The 24101-nt window shown below is 35.2% G+C and overlaps 1 protein-coding gene across 6 annotated transcripts in view; it reads right to left on the minus strand.

The window, feature by feature from the left end:
• HFM1 (helicase for meiosis 1) overlaps positions 1–24101 on the minus strand; it is a 118806-nt gene that overhangs the window by 71180 nt on the left and 23525 nt on the right. For 5 of the 6 annotated variants that reach the window (XM_082688250.1, XM_082688247.1, XM_082688246.1 and 2 more), the window contains 12 exons: positions 21446–21516; positions 20845–20977; positions 19882–20033; positions 19233–19310; positions 18860–19018; positions 6908–7108; positions 6736–6824; positions 3122–3165; positions 2913–3014; positions 2172–2317; positions 1154–1248; positions 398–531 (listed from right to left, as the gene is read on the minus strand). In XM_082688250.1, the coding sequence (XP_082544376.1) occupies positions 398–531; positions 1154–1248; positions 2172–2317; positions 2913–3014; positions 3122–3165; positions 6736–6824; positions 6908–7108; positions 18860–19018; positions 19233–19310; positions 19882–20033; positions 20845–20977; positions 21446–21516 (1404 nt within the window). The remainder of the gene's footprint in view (positions 1–397; positions 532–1153; positions 1249–2171; positions 2318–2912; positions 3015–3121; positions 3166–6735; positions 6825–6907; positions 7109–18859; positions 19019–19232; positions 19311–19881; positions 20034–20844; positions 20978–21445; positions 21517–24101) is intronic. The other variant, XM_082688251.1, reaches the window with a different exon arrangement.

Raw genomic sequence — 24101 nt, forward strand, 5'->3', positions numbered from 1 at the left:
ACCAGATGTGTGCTAGCTTTAGAAGCAGGATGCACATTCCAGCAGCAACAGCAGTACTATATACTTTGATCTGAACACAAGTTCAGAAAAAATTCAAGAATCTTTTTACTTTAAAAAAATAATTTTAGATATTTTTATTATTTTTATTCAAGTTAATTTTTTTCTAAAAGGTCTATATTTAATGGTGCCAATTTCAAACCTTATTAAAAGACTAGAAGTAAAACAGATAAAGGTTTCTCACATTTTTCTACTCTTGTTGCTAATGTACTTCTGAATGTTATTACTTTTTATTTCTGTTACCTATTACTGTCTATAATCTATTCTGTGACTTAAAAGTATAAAAATAGACTCAACTGGCTTGAAAAATTTACTACTTTTTCAAATCAAAGTGACAAACCATAATGAGATGGATTTTTCAAGGCTCTGATATAAAGCAAAGTTGATCGTATCCATTCCAAAGCAATATTCACATCTGTGATGGTATGTAACACTATCTCTGCATTTAAATGTTCAATAAGATGTCTGTGTAAACTAATAGGAAAAAAAAAACCTTTGTATTAGTAATATGTATTTTAATGCAATAACCTTACCTTTTTAAACTGCAATAATATTTTGAATAATTCAATAATTAAACATAATTAAAGAATATACTCATTGTTATATTAATAATTCATGAAAAATAACTTAACTTTCAAAAATATATAAGAAAATCATACCAAAAAATCAGTTCAACTGTTAAAAAATTATAGACTTTTCTCTATTTCATGGCTCCAAAAGACATTATTACTTAAAAAGAGTAGAGACTGAATATTCTGAGTATTACAATCATATACTTTACTAAAGGTTCCAGATTGTCTATCTATTATTAAACAAATTTTAAAGATGTAAAAAGATGTGAAAATTATAGTCTTATTACTAATTTGGCCTTTTATAACAAGGATACATACTACCACATGCTAGGAAACTAGTGAATAAAAATATTACACTGTCCTTTTTAACTCTTAGCTTCTTAAAAGGACACAAACTTTCTGCTTAGATTATTGAAAAGTTTTAAGACAATGGTCTTAGACAATCTAATCAAATTTGCTTTTAATATGTGAATAGGAAAAATGTTAGCGGTATTAACAACATTTTAGAGTATTTTTTGTATTACCTGCTTTCTATAGTGTCACTACAAGCTAACATCTGAATATATTTCTCTTTTGTATTTAACCGAGTCATAATAACTGCAGTAGCTGTAGTGTCAAACTGGAAAAAAAAAAAATAAACACACACACATACAGAGAAATGTAGTAAAAAGAGTACATGTTGGTACCCGTCCTCTTTTAGAATTCATAAATTTCATTTTATATTAAGCAGTGCCTGTCTTAAACAACAGGTCAAAAACGCCTTAAAAATGTTTCTGAATTTGAATGTTGACTGAAAACTTAATTTAAAACCTTCCAAGAGTATAGATGTAAAAATATTACTTTAGTTTCAACATAACATAATTTTGGTAACAGTAAAATCAAAACAAACTTAGGCAACTGGATAAAAGTTCTAAGATTTGGTGTAGTTTACATATAACCTAATTGATCTTATAAAAACTATGATTTATATAATATAATATTTTGACATTCTTTGAAAAGATATTCTTCCTAAATATTCCCCTATTAACTATAAGAATGACTTCTTTATTTAAATATTTGCTAGAGCAGGACATGTTTCTTAAAGTATATAGGCTCATTTTTAACTGTCACAATACCTGGGGACTGCTATTGGCATTTTGCCTTAAGACCTGGGGATGCTACACATTCTGCAATGTATGACAGTCCTAAACAATGAAAAATTGTCCCATCTAAAATGTGAATAGCATCCTCCTTCAGAAAAAAAAAAAAAAAAAGCCTCAAAAAAAAAACAAAAACAAAAAACAAAAACCCACCTTTGATGGTATATACACATTCATCAACCAAACCAATAGCCTAGGGAAACTCAGAGGGCACAGAGGCAGCATCTTTCCTTCAGTCAGATTCATTTTATTTCTATGTCTCCATTAAAGCAGATTTTCTATTGCACTTAATTTTAAGCCTAATCTGAATGTGAAATGCTGATCTGTTTTAAAAAAAGTACAAAAAACAGATTTGCTTACCTTATTTTAAAACAAGTTACAAAAATAAAATATTGTCACTTACTTGAGGTCGACCAGCTCTACCAATCATCTGTAGAATATCTGTTTCACTGTATTCTTCAAACATTCCTCCAACATAATGCATCGTAGATTTTATAATTACTAGGTGAGCAGGCAAATTTACTCCCATAGCTAAAGTACTGGTAGTAACTGTATCAGATTAAGAAATAATAGTTTCAAGCCATAATAACTTTATTGCTTCAGTAGAGATCTTCTTATAAAATATATATTCTTATAAATATAATAAAAACTCATATATAGGGAATTTAGGAAAAACAAAAAGGAAAAGAACATCACTATGTAAACTAACACGTCTTAAAATCAAAAAATTATTGGGGCGCCTGGGTGGCTCAGTGGGGTAAGCCTCTGCCTTTGGCTCAGGTCATGGTTTCAGGGTCCTGGGATTGAGCCCTGCGTCGGGCTCTCTGCTCAGCAAGGAGCCTGTTTCCTCCTCTTTTTTTGCCTGCCTCTCTGCCTACTTGTGATCCCTCTCTCTGTCAAATAAATAAATAATCTTAAAAAAAAACAAAAAACTATTAAATTCTTACTCTTCAGGTAGCACTATTCAGTAGCATGATAACCAAAACTGCCAGAGTTTACTGCAAAATGTGTAAGTATGGGTAATTACATAATTTTAGATTCTTAGAAGAAAAGCAGAAATAAGTCAGCATACTCGAGCTTTTTTTTTTTTCTTAACAGTTTTCAAAAATATCTTATAATAGGCACAAGAATATGTTTTACTTACAAAGAACTGGTAGATCTCCAACAGTGAAAGCTCCTTCAACTACTTTTCTATCTGACAGCTCCATACCAGCATGATGATAAGCAACACCATGTATTAACATATCTATAATAGAAATGTATCATCTGTTATATGCTGTTAACATTTCATCCATAATTGACTCCTTTTATGTATGGCTGAAAATCCTACTCAGAAATAATCTCTAAACTTACCTCTCAGTTTCAAATCTCTTATGGAATATGCACACTTCTGTAACCTATTTTAAAAATACCATAAAATTATTAAGAGTTATCCCCATTAACATAAAAGCGTAGTTTATTAATCATTTTGAAGCTACAGATATTAGAATATTTTCACAATACCATTGTTCAAAAATCACCTATCTTTCATAGTCAGAAGTCCCTAAATTTACAACTCAGCAAAACAAGAAACAAGTTAAAAATGGGCAAACGACCTAAATAAACATTTTTCCAGTAAATTTATACAAATGGCCAACAATACATGAAAAGATGCTCCACACCACTAATCATCAGGGATAAATGAAGTCAAAATTACCTCACAGATGTTAGAATGGCTAGTATGAAAATGACAAGAAATAACAAATGCTGGTGAGGATGTAGAGAAAAGAGAGCCCTTGTGCACTGTTGGTGGGAATAGTAAACTAATATGGACCACTATGGAAAACAATATTAAGATTCCTCAAAAAATTAAAAATAGAACTATCACATTATCCAGCAATTCCACTTCTGGATTATATCCAAAAAAAAACAGAATCAGTATCTCAAAGAGATATCTGTACTCCTAGGTTGGTTGCAAAATTATTCAGAATAGCCAACATATATAAACATATATAAGCCAACATATATAAACATATATGTGTCTGAGACAGATGAATAGATAAAGAACATCTGATACACACACCTACACATACACACACACAAACACACACAATGGAATATTATTCAGTCTTTAAAAAAAAAGGAAATTCTGCCTTTTTCAACATGGATGAAGTTAGCAGCCATGTTGCTAAGTGAAATTAGCCAAAATGGTAACAATATGGTAATAATAATATGGTAATATGATAGTCAATTCTCATGTTATCCCACCCTTGATTAAGAAACTGAAACTGGGGCACCTGGGTGGCTCAGTGGTTTAAAGCCTCTGCCTTTGGCTCAGGTCATGATCTCAGGGTCCTGGGATCGAGGCCCGCATCGGGCTTTCTGCTCGGTAGGGAGCCTGCTTCCCTCTCTCTCTCTATCTGCCTCTCTGCCTACTTGTGATTTCTGTCTGTCAAATAAATAAATAAAATCTTAAAAAAAAAAAGAAACTGAAACTAAAAAAGTAATGTGCCCGATGGTACACAGCTAAAAAAGTGACAGCACTGAATTCCAAATCATGGCCCCTAACTTCACACTGTTTTTGTCCTTTTTCTTTTTTAAGACTGATTTCTTTATTTGAGAGAGAGAACAGTGGGGAATGGGCAGGAGAGAGGGAGAATCCTAAATCCTAAACAGACTCAGAGCCTGACGGGGGCTCCATCCCACGACCCTGAGATCAAGACCTGAGCCAGAACCAAGAGTCAGTTGCTCAACAGCCTGCACCACCCAGCATGTTACTAACACCAACATTCATTTCTAATACCAACATTTCATTCCTGGAAAATCAGGAATAAAAAAGGGGGGTGGGGGGGAGGGAGAGACAAAGAGTGAAGAATGAAATGAAAGACGAGAAATTTTCCTTGAGTAACTAGGTAAAGAGTGGGAAGTAAGAAAAGGAGAAATATGATATATGCTTCTGTATAAGAAAATGATTGTCTAAAACAAAATTAGCTAAGTTGGGTGCAGCAGACAACAGGGAAAAAGGGAGAGGATGGAATGGAAATTAGTTTCAAGGCTGCATGCAGGTTACCTATCTCAGTTTCTCACTCTTACAGATAGGTTCGGGTTCAAATGCTAATTATTAAGTATTCATCTTAGGAAGTTATATAATTAATTCTATATGAATGATGCTACTATTACACAAAGAATTCTATCAATTTTTATTAAAATTTTCTTCAGAGTTAGTTTTTGAGCAAGAAAGTAAGGCTCATTGCTTGACAACCACATCTGCTTCTGGCTAAAAGTCACATGGCCCAACTAGATCAACTAGCTTATTCACCCAAGCAGAAGGTCCCAAATTACTCATTGCTACTTACTGTCTCCTCCCTCTATAACTATACTTTTTTTAAAATTCCAGTTCATGTTTATACTATTACTAGTTTCATAATGATCTGGTAAATTGGTTTTTGAAACCCCATCTTTGCTAAAATCATTTAGAAAATTAATAATCAAGAATGTTAAAAAACCAAGTCCAGCTGGTATAGAAACTATTAATTGCAATTTAATTATAGAAAAGGATTTTGCCAGCAAAATGACCTAATGGATGCATACATTTTCCCAATGTGCTTGATCATTGCCTTAAGTAGCCAAGAAGTTTTCTGGATTAAAACCAAAGGCTCAGACCAGGTGATTAAAATAGAAACTTTAAAAAAAGGCTTAGGAAACATTCTCATTACAAGAATACTACCAATTAACTTCCTGAAGTTAACTAAGACATTCCAAAATACAGAAATATTTTGTTATTTGAATGCATTATACAACAGAAGAAGTATTTAATAAAAAGCTAAAGAAACCAGAGTACAAAATAGCCGAACATGTTAGATTTAGAAACTTTGGTAACAGAATCTGGGGCTTGATGGGCACAAAAAAGTCTTGTAGGAGTTGCTAGAACATGAGTGGTCAAAGGAGAATTGAGTCTCTTTTCCTGGTCTACACCAACTCAAAATGGCACCCCATTCATTTTCATTCAATATATCCAAAATAGAATCATGGTTCTCTCAAACCAACTCCTCTTCCAGTGTTTCCCCATCTTAGTTATACAGCACTCCCTGGTTGTTCATGCCATGTTTATCACTGACATCTCCCTCACCTTCCTCCATATAGGAAATCAATTACCAAGTCCTATTTATTTTTACTTCTAATTATATCTCAAATATGTCATTTTATCTCCATCAACACTGTCACCTCTTTAGTTCAAATCACTATTAGTTTCCAATAGTCTGAAATGCTCTTACATATGCAACTGGAGATGTCAGTTAGGCATGGACTATAGACTACAGTTCAGAATGGAGCTATAAATTTAGGAACTGACAGACATCTATAAATACGAGCATACATATATTCTTTGAACCCATGTGATAGACACAAATACCCAGGAGTGTGGAATTAGAAAGAATGAACCTTGGATAGAACCTCCAGAATGCCAACCTTTCAGAGCTGCATAGAAGAGGATTGAGAATGAGCAGCCAGCAAAGTAGGAAGAAACTTGGTAGAGGATGATCACGGAAGCATAGAGTCCAGAATTTTGAAGTAAGGTGGGAGGGATCAAATGTATTAGAGGCTCCTGAGAGATCAATAGCAAGATTAGCTTTAGTGAAAGATTACAACAGATACCAAATTCAAAGTGGATTTAAAAAAAGAAATGAAAAAAAAGAAAAGAAAAAAAAAAGAGAAAAAAAAAGAAGAAAAAAAAATGAAGACAGCAATATTAATAATCTTTTAAGAAACTGTCTAAGAAATAAAGAAGATAGGATCAGAGTGTCACTAAGATTCACTCTCTCACTTAATCTTCCAAATTGTTCTTATTCTTAATTTATACCTGAAGAAACTGAGGCTTAGAGAGGCTGATTAACTTGAAAAAGTGAAATAACAAACCCAGTTTTCTCATCTCTCCTAGATAATCCCTAAAAGTCTTCCCATCTCCAATAACAAAAAAAGAGAAAATGTACCTCTGCTTCTGTTCCACAGCCATGATAAATTTAGCATCTTTCACAAGAACAGAAGCAGCCTGTTGTACACCTTTCCTTGTTGCACAAAACTGAAAATAAATGAATAATTCTTGGATTGATCATATTAAAAACTGAACATTACACTCAAAAATAAGCAACTAACAATCCATACCACAAGTGCAGGTTTCTGATCAGAGTATGTTTGTATAACACTGGCAATTTTGTAGTTGAGGGTTAAATCAAACTTAAATTCAGTTTGGTTACTTCTGCAGGGGAATCCAAGAACCACTTTACGAAGTTTCACTGGCCTATGTCTCTCATCCATTTTCAGGCATATCGCAGGTCTTTCACCATCTGAAAGCCATTCTGCAATCTTTAAATGACAGAAACATATATTAAAAGTTCTTTCTAGTCAAGTTTTATGGCTAAACAACGCAATAACAGACCACTTTTAAAGACAAGGTATAAAAATAATTAAGCTGTCTTTTTCAGTATTACATATTCCAGTGATACTATTCTATTTACATATTGGTAAATATTATTGGTAACAGTATTTTAAGATTATTCCCACCTTTCAATATGCTAAACTCCCAATTAATTATTATTATTTTGTTTTATTTTCCTTCCCAAGAGTCCAAAATAAAATTAAAATTGATTTTGGCAGAGAAACTGAATTTCTCACTATCATTATTAACCTTCCTATTTTTCAGAACTATGCCTAGATATGTATGACAGCTCTTTTGAGTTGTGCTAAATAATAGCCAAGGAGTAGCAAAGTAATGGTTGGCTTAGATTAGCAAGGGTTGACAATTTTTAAACAAAGAGCAAATAAATGTTTAAGAGATAATAGTGCTGAAAGTACATTTCAGACTCAATGCCTGAGTCATTTGTTAATTTCTGAAGCTGTGCTGAGCAATCCTTATCTTCATATAACCTGGTTAGTAATTGGGCTTTATGCCTGCTCTGAAACTGACCACTGCTTTGACAGGAAGATGGATTAATGAGTTTTAGTTGCAGGAGAAAGAAATATTAAAACATTTCAAGGTTAACGTGTATGCAAATAAGGTCACACAAGAATTTAATTTGCAAGGAGCAGAAGGCCAAGGGTGAAGACCCTAATTTAGGAGAAAATTGACAAAGAGGATTTGTACAAAGAGACAGGAAAGTAGCATACACAGATGTGGTGATTATCACAAAGGGCAAAAGAATTTCAAGAATTACAGGGTACTGATATTTAACAACTGCTTACAAATCAATAAAAGTTTATTATCCCAATGTGAAAAAAGGGTAAAGAACAGGGGAGAGATAAGATGGCAGAGGAGTAGCAGCCTGAAATGACATCAGAACCCAGGAGTTCAGTTAGACAGGGATCAAACCACACCTACAAACTCAACAGGAGATAGAAGAGAAGAAGAGCAGCAATTCTAAGAACAGAAAATTGACCACTTTCTGAAAGGTAGGACGAGTGGAGAAGTGAATCTGAAGTGATGGAAGATAGACTGTGGCGGGAGGGGCTGGCTCCCGGCAAGTGGTGGAGCAAGGGAGCACAAAATCAGAAATTTAGAAGTCTTGCTCTACTGAGGGACATCGCTCCAGAGGCCAAGCAGGTGTGGAGCGCTCATGGGACAGTGTGATCTCAGGTCGCACGGGGTCACAGAAAGGTCAGGGTATCTGAGTGTGGCAGAGCTCCCAGGTATCAGAGGAGGGAAGCCAACTACAGAGACAGAGCCAAAGAATGAGCCTTCAGATCAGGGTTACCTTAAACCATGATCCAAAGCACTGTCAGACCACTGCTCTTTGAGCAGGAATCCCACAAGGGGCAGATCCAGGGAGGCTTAACTTCCTGCTCTGGGAGGAGCAGTGTGGCAGGAATCTGCTGGGTTTGGAGACTCCAAATAGGGTCATGTGCCAGAGACAGAAATGCTCAGTCACAGGCCAAGTGAGCTTGGAGTGCGGCTGGTGACCAGGGAGACAGGAGTATTGACTGCTTATCTCTGAGGGCCACTGAGGAGTGGGGTCCCGGGCCCTCACCTCCTCCAGGCAGATATTGGGAGGCCGCCATTTTCATTCTCGTCCTCCAAAGCGCTACAGAAAGCATTCAGGGAAAAAAAGCTCCAAGAGTGAACCTAAGCAGATTACTTAGCCCGGTCCCTGGCAAGGGCAGTACAATTTCACCTCAGGCAAAGACATTTAAGAATCACTACAACAGGCCCCTCACAAAGAAGATCAGCAAAACATCCAGCCAAGATCAAGCTCGCCTATTGAGGAGAAGAGCAGAACTCCAGAGCTAGGGGAAAGCAACACATAGAATTTATGGCTTTTTCACCATGATCCATTAGTCTTGCAAAGTGAAATGTTTTTTAATTGTATTTTTTCTTATTCTATTTAAAAAATTTTTCCTCTTTCCTCTTTCAATGCTTTCTAACTAGTCTGTCTTAATAATACCTTTCTTTAAAAAATCATTTTAAACATAAACATATTTATCCCTTCATTGTATTTAACCTTATTTTTTGCATACATATAGGTGTTTTTTTTTCCTAAAAAATTTTGGGATACAATTTCTTCTAATAGATCAAAATATACCCTAATCTAGCACATGACTTTGTTCTAGTCTCCAGCCTAAGCACAATCCCTCCTCTTTTTTTTTCCAACCAACTTATCAATTCCTTTTTTAGAATTCTTTTTTAAATTTTCATCTTTATAGTCATATTTCATCCCCTAATCATGTTTACCCTTATTTTTGTATATAAGTTTTTCTTTCTTTAAAATTTTGGGAGGTAGTTTCTTCTAAGAGACCAAAATACACCCAAAATCAAGTGCATGGCTCTGTTCTATTCACCAGTCTAATATATATATGTATATATATAATTTTTTATTTTTTTATTTTTATTTCTTTTTTCCCCCTTTCTTCTCCCCTGGTTTTGGGTCTTTTCTGATTTGGTTAGCATACTTTTTTTATGAGGTCTTTGCCACCCTTTAGTGCATATTCTTTCATTCATACATTCTTATCTGGATAAAATGACAAGGTGGAAAAACTCACCACAAAAAAAGAACAAGAGGCAGTACCGATGGGTAGGGACCTAATCAATACAGACATTGGAATATGTCAGAACTACAGTTCAGAACGACGATTCTCAAGATGCTAGCTGGGCTCGAAAAAGGCATAGAAGATATTAGAGAAACCCTGTCTGGAGAAATAAAAGCCCTTTCTAGAGAAATAAAAGAACTAAAATCTAACCAAGCTGAAATCAGAAAGCTATTAATGAGGTGCAATCAAAAATGGAGGCTCTTAATGCTAGGATAAATTAGGCAAAAGAGAGAATTAGTGATATAGAAGATCAAGTGATAGAGAATAAAGAAGCTGAGCAAAAGAGAGACAAACAACTACTGGACCCGAGGGGAGAATTCTAGAGATAAGTGATACCATAAAACAAAACAATATTAGAATAATTGGGATTCCAGAAGAAGAAGTAGAGAGAGGGGGCAGAAGGCATACTGGAGTGAATTATAGTAGAGAATTTCCCTAATATGGCAAAGGGAACAAGCATCAAAACCCAGGAAGCACAGAGAATCCCCCCCTTAAAATCAATACAAATAGATCTGAACACCATCATCAAATAGTTAAAACTTACAAGTCTTAGTGACAAAGAGAAAATCCTGAAAGCAGTGAGGGACAAGAAGTCTGTATCATACAATGGTAGAAATAGTAGACTGACAGCAGACTTATCCAGAGAGACCTTGCAGGCCAGAAACAACGGGCTTGATATATTCAGAGCACTAAATGAGAAAAATATGCAGCCAAGAATACTATACCCAGCTAGGCTATCACTGAAAATAGAAGGAGAGATAAAAAAGCTTCCAGGACAAACAAAAATTAAAAGAATTTGCAAACACCAAACTAGCCCTACAGAAAATATTGAAAGGGGTACTCTAAGCAAAGAGAGAGCCTAAAAATAGTAGACCAGAAAGGAAGAGAGACAATATACAGTAACAGTCACCTTACAGGCAATACAATGGCATTAAATTCATATCTTTCAATAGTTACCCTGAATGTAAATGGGCTAAATGCCCCAATCAAAAGACACAGGGTATCAGAAGGAATAAAAAAAAAAAAAAAAAACAGAACCCATCAATGTGCTATCTACAAGAAACTCATTTTAGACCCAAAGACACCTCCAGATTTAAGGTGAGGGGGTAGAAAACAATTTACCATGCCAATGGACATCAAAAGAAAGCTAGGGTGGCAATCCTTATAACAGATAAATGAGATTTTAAGCCAAAGACTTTAATAAGAAATCAGGAAGGACACTATATCATACTTAAAGGGTCTTCCCAACAAGAAGATCTAACAATTTTAAATATCTATACCCCCAACATAGGAGCAGCCAACTATATAAACCAATTAATAACAAAATCAAAGAAACACATCAACAATAATACAATAATAGTAGGGGACTTTAACATTCCCCTCACTGAAATGGACAGATGATCCAAGCAAAAGATCAACAAGGAAATAAAGGCCTTAAAGGACACACTAGACAAGATGGACATCACAGATATATTCAGAACATTCCATCCCAAAGCAACAGAATACACAATTTTTCTCGAGTGAACATGGAACATTCTCCAAAATAGATCACATCCTGGATCACAAATCAGGTCTCAGCCCATACCAAAAGATTGGCATCATTCCCTGCATATTTTCAGACCACAATGCTCTGAAGTTAGAACTCAATCACAAGAGAAAGCTGGAAAGAACTCAAATACATAGAGGCTAAAAAGCATCCTACTAAAGAATGAATGGGTCAACCAGTAAATTAAAGAATTCAAAAAATTCATGGAAACAAACGAAAATGAAAATACAACTGTTCAAAATCTGCAGGACAGAGCAAAGGCAGTCCTGAGAGGAAAATATATAGCCTTTCTCTATAAAATATATAGGACTTTCTCAATAAACAAGAAAGGCCTCAAGTCCACAATCTAACCCTACACCTAAAGGAGCTGGAGAAAGAACAGCAAAGAAAGCCTAAACCCAGCAGGAGAAGATAAATAATAAAGGGTAGAAATCAACAAAATTGAAACCAAAAGAACAGTTGAACAAATCAATGAAACTAGGAGCTGGTTCTTTGAAAGAATTAATAAGACTGATAATCTCCTAGCCAGACTTATCAAAAAGAAAAGAGAAAGAACCCAAATAAATAAAATCATGAATGAAAAAGGAGAGATCACAACCAACACCAAAGAAATATAATCACAAGAACATATTATGAGCAAATATATGCCAGTAAATTTGACAATCTGGAAGAAATGGAGATGCATAAACTACCAAAACTGAACCAGGAAGATATAGAAAACCTGAACAAACCCATTACTCAGTGGGTTAAGCCTCTGCCTTCAGCTCAGGTCATGATCTCAGGGTCCTGGGATCGAGTCCCGCATCAGGCTCTCTGCTCAGCAGGAAGCGTGCTCCCCCCGCCCCCGGCTTTCCTCTCTGCCTACTTGTGATCTCTCTCTGTCAAATAAATAAATAAAATCTTTAAAAAAAAAATTCCCAACAAACAAGAATTCAGACAGCTTCCAAGGGGGAATTCTACCAAACATTTAAAAAAGAATTAATACCTATTCTCCTGAAACGTTCCAAAAAATAGAAATGGAAGGAAAACTTCCAAATTCATTTTATGAGGCCAGCATCACCTTGATCCCCAAGCCAGAAAAAGACCCCAACAAAAAAGAGAATTGCAGACCAATATCCTTGATGAATACAGATGCGAAAATTCTCACCAAAATACTAGCCAATAGGATCTAATAGTACATTAAAAGGATTATTCACCATGACCAAGTGGGATTTATTCCTGGGCTGCAAGTTTGGTTCAACATCCTCAAAACAATCAATGTAATACAATACATTAATAAAAGAAAGAACAAGAACCATATGATACTCTCAATAGATGCTGAAAAAGCATTTGACAAAGTACAGCATCCTTTCTTGATCAAAACTCTTCGAAGTGTAGGGATAGAGAGTACATACCTCAATATGATCAAAGCCATCTATGAAAAACCCACAGTGAATATCATTCTCAATGGGGAAAAACTGAGGGCTTTTCCCCTAAGGTCAGGAACATGGCGGGGCTGTCCCTATCACCACTGCTATTCAACACAGTACTAGAGGTCCTAGCCTTGGCAATCAGACAACAAAAAGAAATAAAAGGCATCCAAATTGGCAAAGAAGAAGTCAAATTCTCACTCTTTGCACGTGATATGATACTTTATGTGGGAAACCCAAAAGACTCCACTCCAAAACTGCTAGAACTCATACAGGAGTTCAGTAAAGTGTCAGGATATAAAATCAATGCACAGAAATCAGCCGCATTTCTATACACCAACAGCAAAACAGAAGAAAGAGAAATTAAGGAGTCAATCCCATTTACAACTGCACCCAAAACCTTTAGATACCTAGGAAGAAAAGTTGCCAAAGAGGCAACTGTACTCATGAAAGAAACTGAGGAAGACACAAAAAAATGGAAAAATGTTCCATGCTCATGGACTGGAAGAACAAATATTGTGAAAATGTCTATGCTACCTAAAGCAATCTACACATTTAATGCAATCCCTATCAAAATACCATCTTTTTTTTTTTTCAAAGAAATGGAACAAATAATCCCAAAATTTATATGGAACCAGAAAAGACCCCAAAGAGCCAGAGGAATATTGAAAAAGAAAGCCAAAGTTGGTGGCATCACAATTCCAGACTTCAAGCTCTATTACAAAGCTGTAATCATCAAGACAGTGTGGTACTGGCAGAAAAACAGACGCAGAGATCAATGGAACAGAACAGAGAGCCCAGAAATAGACCCTCAACTCTAGGGTCAACTAATCTTCGACAAAGCAGGAAAGAATGTCCAGTGGAAAAAAGACAGTCTCTTCAACAAATGGTGTTGGGAAAACTGGGACAGCCACATGAAGAAGAATGAAAGTGGACCATTTCCTTACACCACACACAAAAACAGATTCAAAATGGAGGAAAAACCTCAATGTGAAACAGGAATCCATCAAAATCCTTGAGGAGAGCACAGGCAGCAACCTCTTCAACCTCAGCCACAGCAACTTCTTCCTAAAAACATCATCAAAGGCAAGGGAAGCAAGGGCAAAAATGAACTACTAGGACTTCATCAAGATAAGAAGCTTTTTTGCACACCAAGGGAAAGAGTCAACAAAACCAAAAGACAACTGACAGAATGGGAGAAGATATTTGCAAATGACATATCAGATAAAGGGCTAGAATCCAAAATCTGTAAAGACCTTCTCAAACTCAACACCCAAAGAACAAATAATCTAAACAAGAAATGGGCAGAGGACATGAATACACATTTCTGCAAAGAAGACATCCAGATGGCCAACAGACAGATGAAAAAGTGCTCCACATCACTCGGCATCAGGGAAATACAAATCAAAACCACAGTGAGCTACCACCTCACACCAGTCAGAATGGCTAAAATTAACAAGTAAGGAAATGACAGCTGTTGGCGAGGATGTGGAGAAAGGAGAACCCTCCTACACTGTTGGTGGGAGTGCAAGCTGGTGGAGCCACTGTGGAAAACAGTATGTAGGTTCCTCAAAAAGTTGAAAATTAGAGTTACCCTATGACCCAGCAATCGCACTACTGGGTATTTACCCTAAAGATACAAATGTAGTGATCCAAAGGGGCATGTGCACCCTAATGTTATAGCAGCAATGTCCACAATAGCCAAACTCTGGAAAGAACTGAGATGTCCATCAACAGATGAATGGATAATGTGGTATATGTATATGTAATGGAATACTATGCAGCCATCAAAAGACATGAAATCTTGCCATTTACAATGACATAGATGGAACTAGAGGGTATTGTGCTAAGCTAAATAAATCAATCAGAGAAAGACAATTATCATATCATCTCCCTGATATGACAAATTGCTGAGGCAGAGTTGGAGGTTTGGGGGGTAGGGAAGGCAAAAAGGAAACAAGATGGGACTGGAAGGGAGACATACCATAAAAGACTCTTAATCTCAGGAAACAAACTGAGGGTTGCTGGGGGTTGGGAGGGTTAGGGATATGGTGGTTGGGTTATGGACATTGGGGAGGGTATGTGATATGGTGAATGGGGTGAAGTGTGTAAGCCTGAGGATTCACAAACCTATACTCCTGGGGCATAATAATAATACATTATATGTTAATAAAAATAATTTTTAAAAAGGGTAAAGAACATGACCTAACAAGGTACGAAGAAAGAACTGAAAGTAATTGATTGATATATTAAAAATATTTATTTCAGGCGCCTGGGTGGCTCAGTGGGTTAAGCCGCTGCCTTCGGCTCAGGTCATGATCTCAGGGTCCTGGGATCGAGTCCTGCATCGGGCTCTCTGCTCGGCAGGGAGCCTGCTTCCTCCTCTCTCTCTCTCTGCCTGCCTCTCTGCCTACTTGTAATCTCTCTGTCAAATAAATAAATAAAATCTTTAAAAAAAAATTTATTTCAACGTGATACCCCCAGCTTTGGTTTTCTTTTTCAACATTTACCTGGCAATTCAGGGTCTTTTCTGGTTCCACACAAATTTTACAATTGTTTGTTCCAGCTCTTTTAAAAATGTCATTGGTATTTTGATTGGAATGGTGTTGAGAAGTATAGATTGCTCTGGGCAGCATAGACATTTTAACACTTTATTCTTCCAGTCATGAGCATAGACTGTTTTTCCACCTTTTGATGTCTTCAATTTCTTTTGTAAGTGTTCTGTAGTTTCTAGAGTATAGAACCTTTACCTCTTAGGTTGGGTTTATTCCAAGGTATCTTTCAGTTTTTTTTAAATGAAACTGGTTCCCTAATTTCTCCTTCTACAGTTAGATCGATAGCGTAGAGTAAAGCAACTGATTTCTGTGCACTGATTTTGTATCCTGCCACATTACTGAATTGCTGTATGAGTTCTAGCAATTTGGGGGTGAAGTCTTTTGGGTTTTCCACATAAAGTATCAGCTATATTACAAAGCTGTGATCACCAAGACAGCATGATACTGGCACAAAAACATATAGACAGATCAATGGAACAGAATGGAGAGCCCAGATATGAATCCTCAACTCTATGGTCAACTAATCCTCAACAAAGCAGGACAAAATATCCAATGGAGGAAAGACAGTCTCTTAAATAAATGGTGCTGGGAAAACTGGACAGCAATATACAGAAGAATGAAACTTGACCATTCTCTCACACCATAAACAAAGATAAACTCTAAATGGATAAAAGACCTCAATGTGACATGGGAATCCACCAAAATCCTCGCGGAGAACATAGGAAGTCACCTCTTTAACATTGGACATAGCAACTTCTTTCAAGCAAAACAAAAGCAAAAATGAACACTGAGACTTCATCAAGTTATAAAGCTTCTGCACAGCAAAGGAAATAGTCAACAAAATAAAGAGGCAATCCATGGAATGAGAGAAGATATTTGCAAATGGCAAGAACTTCTCAAACTCAACAACCCAAAAAACAAGTAATCAAGTCAAAAAATGGGCAGATGACATGAACAGACACTTCTCCAAAGAAGACATATGAATGGCTAACAGACACATGAAAAAATGTCCAACATCATTAGCCATCAGGGAAATTCAGATCAAAACCACACTGAGATACCACCTTACACCAGTTAGAATGGAAAAAATTAAGAAGGCAGGAAACAACAAATGTCAGAGACAATATGGAGAAAGGGGAACCCTCTTACACTGTTGGTGGGAATGCAAATTGGTAAAGCCACTGTGAAAAACAGTACGGAGTTTCCTCAGAAAGTTAAAAATAGAGCTACCCAATGACCCAGCAATCCCACTACTGGGTATTTAGACCCAAAGGCACAGATGTAGTGAAAAGAAGGAGCATATGCACCCCAATGTTCATAGCAGCAATGTCCACAATAGCCAAACTGTGGAAGGAGCCTAGAATCCCTTCAACAGATGAATGGATAAAGAAGATGTGATCCATATATGCAATGGAATATTACTCAGTCATCAATAAGGAAGAATACCCACCACTTGCATTGACATGGAAGGAATGAAGGGGAGTAAACGAAGTGAAATAAGTCAAGCAGAGAAAGACAACTATTATATGATTTCACTTATATGTGGAAGATATAGAATAGCATAGAGGACATTAGGAGAAGGAAGGGAAAAATGAAGGGAGGGGAATTAAAGGGGGAGACGAACCATGAGAGACTATGCACTCTGGGAAACAAACTGAGGGTTTCAGAGAGGAGGAAGGTAGGGGGATGCATTAGCCTGGTGATGGGTATTAAGGAGGGCACATATTGCAATGAGCACTGGGTGTTATATGCAAATGATGAATCATGAAACATGACATCAAGGACTAAGGAAATACTGTATGGTGACTAACATAACATAGTAAGAAAATATACTTACTTCAGTAAAAATCAAAGCAGTTCATATTTTTAAAATAAAGTACATTTTAAACAAGAAATGTGACAACTATTTATTTTTAAAGATTTTACCTATTTACTTGAGAGATAGAGCACATGTGTGTACATGTGTGCAAGGGGGAGGAAGAGAGGGAAGCGGGGAAGAAGACTCCCTGCTGAGCAGGTAGCCTGGATCACAGGACCCAAGATCATGACCTGAGCCAAAGGTAGATGCTTAACCGACTGGGCCACCCAGGCACCCAGACAACTATTTAAATGTAATAATAACAATAATTTATTATAATAGCCAGTGCTGGAATACAGAGAAATGGCTAATGGTGGAAGTATAAATGACTATACCATCTACTGAAAGCACTGTTTCCTTAGAGTTTTATATATCCTTTGACTCAGTTATTTCACATTAGACATTCATCCTAGAGAAATAATCATAGGGCACCTGGGTGGCTCAGCTGGGCAACTGCCTTCAGCTCAGGTCATGATCCTGGAGTCCCAAGATCGAGTCCTGCATCAGGCTCCCTGCTCAGCAGGTAGTCTGCTTCTCCTGCTGACCTCTCTCCTCTTATGTTCTCTTTCTCTCACTCTCTCTCTCTCAAATAAATAAAATCTTTAAAAAAAAGATTCTGGAAAAAAATCATGTTTTCAAAGATGTATTAACTTTAGCACCATTCACAATAGCAAAAATGGAAATAATCTTCCATCATTAAAGCAATAGATAAATTATAAAAGCCACATATAATTAGATAAATAATTTATAATAAAACCACAAAAACTATATTAAAGAAGAATATCTAATGGCATGGAAATGTCTGTAGGTTACATGCAAGTCATAAAAGAGCACACATAGTATGATTCTACCTATACAACTGGAAAGACGAACACTGGGTTTCTATTGACTATATATACTTAAAAATTTTCTCTGTTATCCTTGAATATGAACAAAATATGTTAACAGGAAAATGAATAATTTTGCCAAATTAAGGATAAATCAGGCAAAAATTTCCATTAGATTTGACAATATGGAACTATATTTGAAATTCTAAGTAGTAGAAGAAAAAAGTCCAACTATAGTAGGCTATGAAGTAAATAGGAGTGAGAAAAAATGAAACCATACTATTTTTCAAGAAGTTTGCCCAGATATTGAAAAAAAATTAGAACAAGTATAAAACTGCATACAATTATTTATCTGTCTATGTACTCCATTAACCATGAGATCCTCCTCAAGGGCCAGGTCTATATGTTTCCACTTTTGTATCTATTATTAGTGCTTACCATAATGCCAGTCACATAGAATGTGAAAAGATGGGTAGTAATCACCTAAGCAATTATTTTCATTCTCCACCATACTTTGCTATACAACTAAAGTCAGCTGATTACAACCACCATAATAAATTACTAGTCATTATAGGTATCTGAAACCCATAAAAACCAAGACTTTTGAATACTAGTAAAGAACAGACTTGTAGCAATTATGTTTCATTAAACCAAATCAACCAAATATTAAGGCTTAATAATGCCATACCTATGAGATCTGACTATAACTTTCTACAACATACTTTCCTACTAAGTCATTTATGGGACTTATAGGAAAAAACCCTCACTTCCCCCTAAGATTCAAATGACAAAATATTTCACTAGTCATAAAAAAGTCCGATATACTAAAATTCTAACTTACATCCTCAGCATTTGGAATTGTTGCAGATACAGCTACAAATCTCATTGGAGTAATTATGCCACTATTTTCAAAAGCAGGAGATAAAGACTGTACAGTTTTCATTCTGCTAACTACAACTTCAAGAGTTGGTCCACGATTTTCATCTTTTATAACATGTACCTAAGAAAGAAACCAAGAAAAAAATGATTAACTATAAAAATTAAAAAACTATTTAATTGATTAAAATCCATAATAATATTAACACTCTTAAGAAAATAAGACTTTCTACTTGAAGGGATAAAATAGAGTTTGGATAAAAATGTCTTATTTCTTTCTATCCATCCTAGTCATCATTTTATGTTTATCTCTGAAAATAAGTTGATGTGTTCACTACCTCATCAATGAGAAAGAGTCTAACCAGCTTGACCAAAGAGTTGTCTCTCCATTTTCTAGTCATGCTATCCCATTTTTCCTAAAGAAAAAATGCAAATGGTTTAACATAAGAAATTATAATAAATATTATTAAGACATCAATAAAAATCTTAACCTGATACAAAGAATGGGCAATAGTTTAATTCATGTCTTAAAAGTATTCTGAAAAAGATTTAAAGATAAAAAACACTTTAAAGAATTTTGATAGTCTTATAAGTACTTAAAAAACTAAACCCCCATTTATTTTTTACATAACCAAAAATATACAAAATTATAGTTTAAGTACCTTTTTTAAGCCCTATCAAGGTCCTCCCTCTGTAATACATAATACTTGAATAAAAGAATACAAGCAAAAAATATGATTGCAAATTATCCTCAATAACAAATTACCTATTCATATATTTTGTCTATTTTGCCCATTTGGTAGTTTGTCTTTTACTTACTGATAAGTATTCTTTATATAACCTAAATAGTAGTATTTTTTATGTTTGTTTCTTTTTTACATTGCATATATTTTCTTCTACTTTGTTTTTTCTCTTAATTTTTATTCATGGTGAAGAGAAACATTTTCTAATAAACCAAGGAAATAACTGAGTATAAATAACACCTACTGGAGTTGTCATAATAATATGGGCATGCTGAATCTCAAATAGGTCATCCATTACTGTATCTCCAGTGAGTTCTTTACAATTCAATCCTATTGGTCCAAATTTTTCTTTCCAATCATCAAAACGCTGACTACACAGGGCTTTTATTGGTGCCACTATAACAATATAAGATATTCATTTTGAATGTCAGTGCAATTTTCAAATTACTTCCACAAACATTGGTTAATAAAATTAAGATCAAACATCGAGGTGTTGCCTAGTACTTATAAATTGAAAGAGTTAACAATATAAGCATATTATTTAGAGATATAATCAGCAGGCTATACTAAAAATAGAAAAACAAGTAATTGTTCAGGGAATTGTAACTAAGAGCAGAAAGAGGTAAGGTAGGAGATTGTGCTTTTTCATTATAAGACTTTTTGTAATAAGCTATCTTTTTTAACCATGTACATAAATTACTTTGATGAAAAATTTTAAATATATACACACACACAGACACATACATACACACACGTACACACACACACACACACACACACATATATCTAAGAACAAAGAGTTCAGGTTACTAAGGAAATTTTTTAGAATTTCTAAATTTTTGAATTTATTGTTCTTGTTGTCCTTTAAAAAATAAACACATATTATATGGAGCACTGGGTGTGCTGCATCAAGAATCTTGGAACACTGAAAAAAAAATTAAATTAAAAAAAAGATCAAAAGGAGAAAAACAAAACAAAAAACCATGTAAAGGTCAAACTGTCAATTCAAATATTACTTCTTATTTACAACTGTGGGAAAATGTGTTTGGAATTTAATGTAACAGACAAGAGCAAATGTGACAGGTCTTCATTAAAAATGTATGGCAAACCAAATATTAACTCTTATGGCTTGAACTTTATTTCTTACTTTTGCCTCAATGGTTTTTCATTATTATAATTAATTACTCTTATAATATATAATACTTACTGTAAACAATTTTAATATTTGACCATGGCAATGGGACTTCCATTAATAATCTTGTTATAGCTAGTTCAAACACTACAGTTTTCCCAGAACCAGTTGGAGCACAAATCACAAAATTCCTATCTGTGTAAAGAAGCTAAAAAATAAAATTTATTCAATCATGGAATATATAGAATTTTTCATTCACACTCTCAATTTGTTAGAAAATATGTAAGAAAGACTTTCTGGAATAATAATTCAAATTATTTTTACCTCTAAACTTACTAAAATTCTAACCCTACTCTACATCCACACCCTCCCAAAAAAACACCATTATTAAATAATTTATCATTTTGTTTTATTTGTGAAAATAATGTTAGACCTAGAAGAAAATAATTTCTTTAGCTTCCAGAGAAATTTTATAAATTTAATAAGTATAAACAAACCCCACCTATGAAAGTCACATACATTCATTTAGCAAACATTTTTTGAGTTCCTATAGTTTACTAGTCACTGAGCATGGCACTGGAAACATAAAGATGAATGTGATCTAGTCCTTGCCCTTAGAGAGTACACAATAAAATAAGAAGATGCAGATAAATAAAAATTATAATAAAATACTTACATCATCAAAGGCTTTGGATTGTATATAGTTGAAATATGGGAATTCCTTGAAAACACTTCTAAATTTTGCCGCTTAGAATAGCATTAAGGAGTCAAATATTTCAGAATTTTTAAGAATTCTTTACTTTTAATTAACTAATTAATTGGCTACTTTTAATATAAAATTCAATTAATCAATATTAACTTTGATCATATTTAATGATGAGGCTTTAATACTTGCTGTTTTAACATTATAAGAAAGGAATTAATACATATAGAGGGAGTGACCAATATGGCAACATTAGAGGCTCCTGAACCTTCCCTCCTCCCACAGATGCACCAAACATAGTTACACACGGAGCAATTCTAAGAAAAATCCAGAAATTAGTTAAGTGACTCCTACACACTGGGGGAATGAAAATGCCCACAATGAAATGGGTATGAAAGTCTGAGACAACTCTTACCCTAACTCTCATCTTTGGCAAAGCACCATACAAATGGAAAGGAACTCCCAACTCCCAGCTTCTCCCAGCAAAGACTTTGGATCACACATCTAGAGGCCCAACCTTTAAGGCTCCCACCCACAGGATAAGCCCCCAAAACACCCAACTCTGTAAGCTAACAGGGTTTGCAACCATGAGACCACAGTACTATAGCAAACAAATAAGCAGTTCTTAAGTGGCACAGGAACAACTCCTCTTCCTCTGCAGATATACTCAGTGCAGAGGGAGCAGCAAAAATGTTCATTTCCAGTTTCTATTTTCTCGCTACTACCTCAGATTCTGGCTTTTAATCAGCCTGCACCTAGGTGCTAATTACAACCCTCCCCTTTGGGACACTGATACATTTTAGCTCAACTACTAGAAGCCACTAAGAACAAAGACAGTGAATTGAGCAATCAGAAAAGTTTGAAAGGGAACTATGAGTTTGGGTTAAGTTAATTGATGAGGCTCATCTCCTAAGAACAGCCTGTCAATATTGGGAGAGGTGGATATTTTATCAAATGTGTAGAAACCAGCATAGAGGTTAAGGAAAACAAATAAAAGGGAATATGTTCCATACAAAAGAACAAGATAAATCTCCAGAAACCCAACTTAACAAAACAGAGATAAGTGATTTATCCAGTAGTTTAAGAGAATACATAAAAATGCTCACCAAGGTCAGGAAAGCAATGCATAAACAAAGTAAGAATTTCAACAAAGTCATAGAAGATATTAAAAAAAAGTACCAAACAGAAATCACAAGGATTCAACATCAGACAGATCAAACAGAAGAAAGAATCAATGAACTCAAAGATAGGGCAATGGAATTAATCCAGTCAGAGGAGCAAAATGAAAAAAGAATGAAAAAAAAAAAAAGATAGCTTAAGGGGTTTATTTTACACTGATATCAAAGCCAGGTAAGGATACTACAATAAAAGAAAATTACAGGCCAATATTCCTAGTGAATATAGATGCAAAAATCCTCTAGAAAATATTAACAAACCAAATTCAAGTGTATTAAAAGGGTCAAAACCACATGATCAAATGGAATTTATTTCTGGAATACAAAGAAGTTCAATGTCCACAAATAAATCAACATGATACGCCCATATTAAAAAGTTGAAAATCAGGAGTACCCAGCTGGCTCAGTCAGAAGAGCATGTGACTCCTGATCTTAGGGTCATGAGTTCAAGCCCCACACTGGGCACAGAGCATACCTTAAAAAAAAAAAGTTAAAGATAAAAATCATATGATCGGGGCACCTGGGTGGCTTAGCTCGTTAAGCATCTGCCTTTGCCACAGGTCATGATCCTGGAGTCCTAGGATCAAGTCCCATATCGGGCTTCCTGCTCATAACGGGGAGTCTGCTTCTCCTTCTGCCCTTCACCCTGCTTGTGCTCTTTCTTTCTCTCCCTCAAATAAGTAAATAAAATCTTAAAAAAAAAATCATATGGTCATCTCAATAGATGTAGAAAAAGCATTTAACAAATACAGTATCCTTTCAAGATAAAAACTCTCCAGAAACTGGCTAAAGAAGGAATGACCCTCAATATAATAAAAGCCATTTATGACAAGCCCACAGCTAACATCATATTCAATGGCAAAAAGCTGAAAGCTTTTGTCTAAGATTAGGAAAGAGACAAGGATGCCCACTTTCACTACTTTTAATAGTAGTGGAAATCCTAACCAGAGAAATTAGGCAAGAAAGAGATATAAAAGGTATCCAAATTGAAAAGAAGAGGTAAAGCGGTCTCTATTCACAGATGACATCATATTATATATGGAAAACACCAGAGACTCCACTATAAAACTGTTAGAATAAACAAATTCAGTAAGGTTGCAGGGTACAAAATCAATATACAAAAAATCATTTGCAGGGTACCTGGGTGGCTCAGTGGGTTAAAGCCTCTGCCTTCGGCTCAGGTCATGATCCCAGGGTCCTGGGATCGAGCCCCCCATCGGGCTCTCTGCTCAGCAGAAAGCCTGCTTTCTCCTCTCTCCCTCTCTGCCTGCCTCTCTGCCTACTTGTGATCTCTGTGTGTCAAATAAATAAATAAAATCTTCAAAAAAAAATCAGTTGCATTTCCGTGCACTAAAAACAAAATATCAGAAAGAAGTGAAGAAAACAATCCTATTTACAATAGCATCAAAAAATAAAATACTAAGGAATAAAGCTAACCATCCCATTTACAATAG

This window comes from Mustela nivalis (genome assembly GCF_964662115.1).
Source record: "Mustela nivalis genome assembly, chromosome: 10".
In the NCBI taxonomy this organism is placed as follows: domain Eukaryota; kingdom Metazoa; phylum Chordata; class Mammalia; order Carnivora; family Mustelidae; genus Mustela; species Mustela nivalis.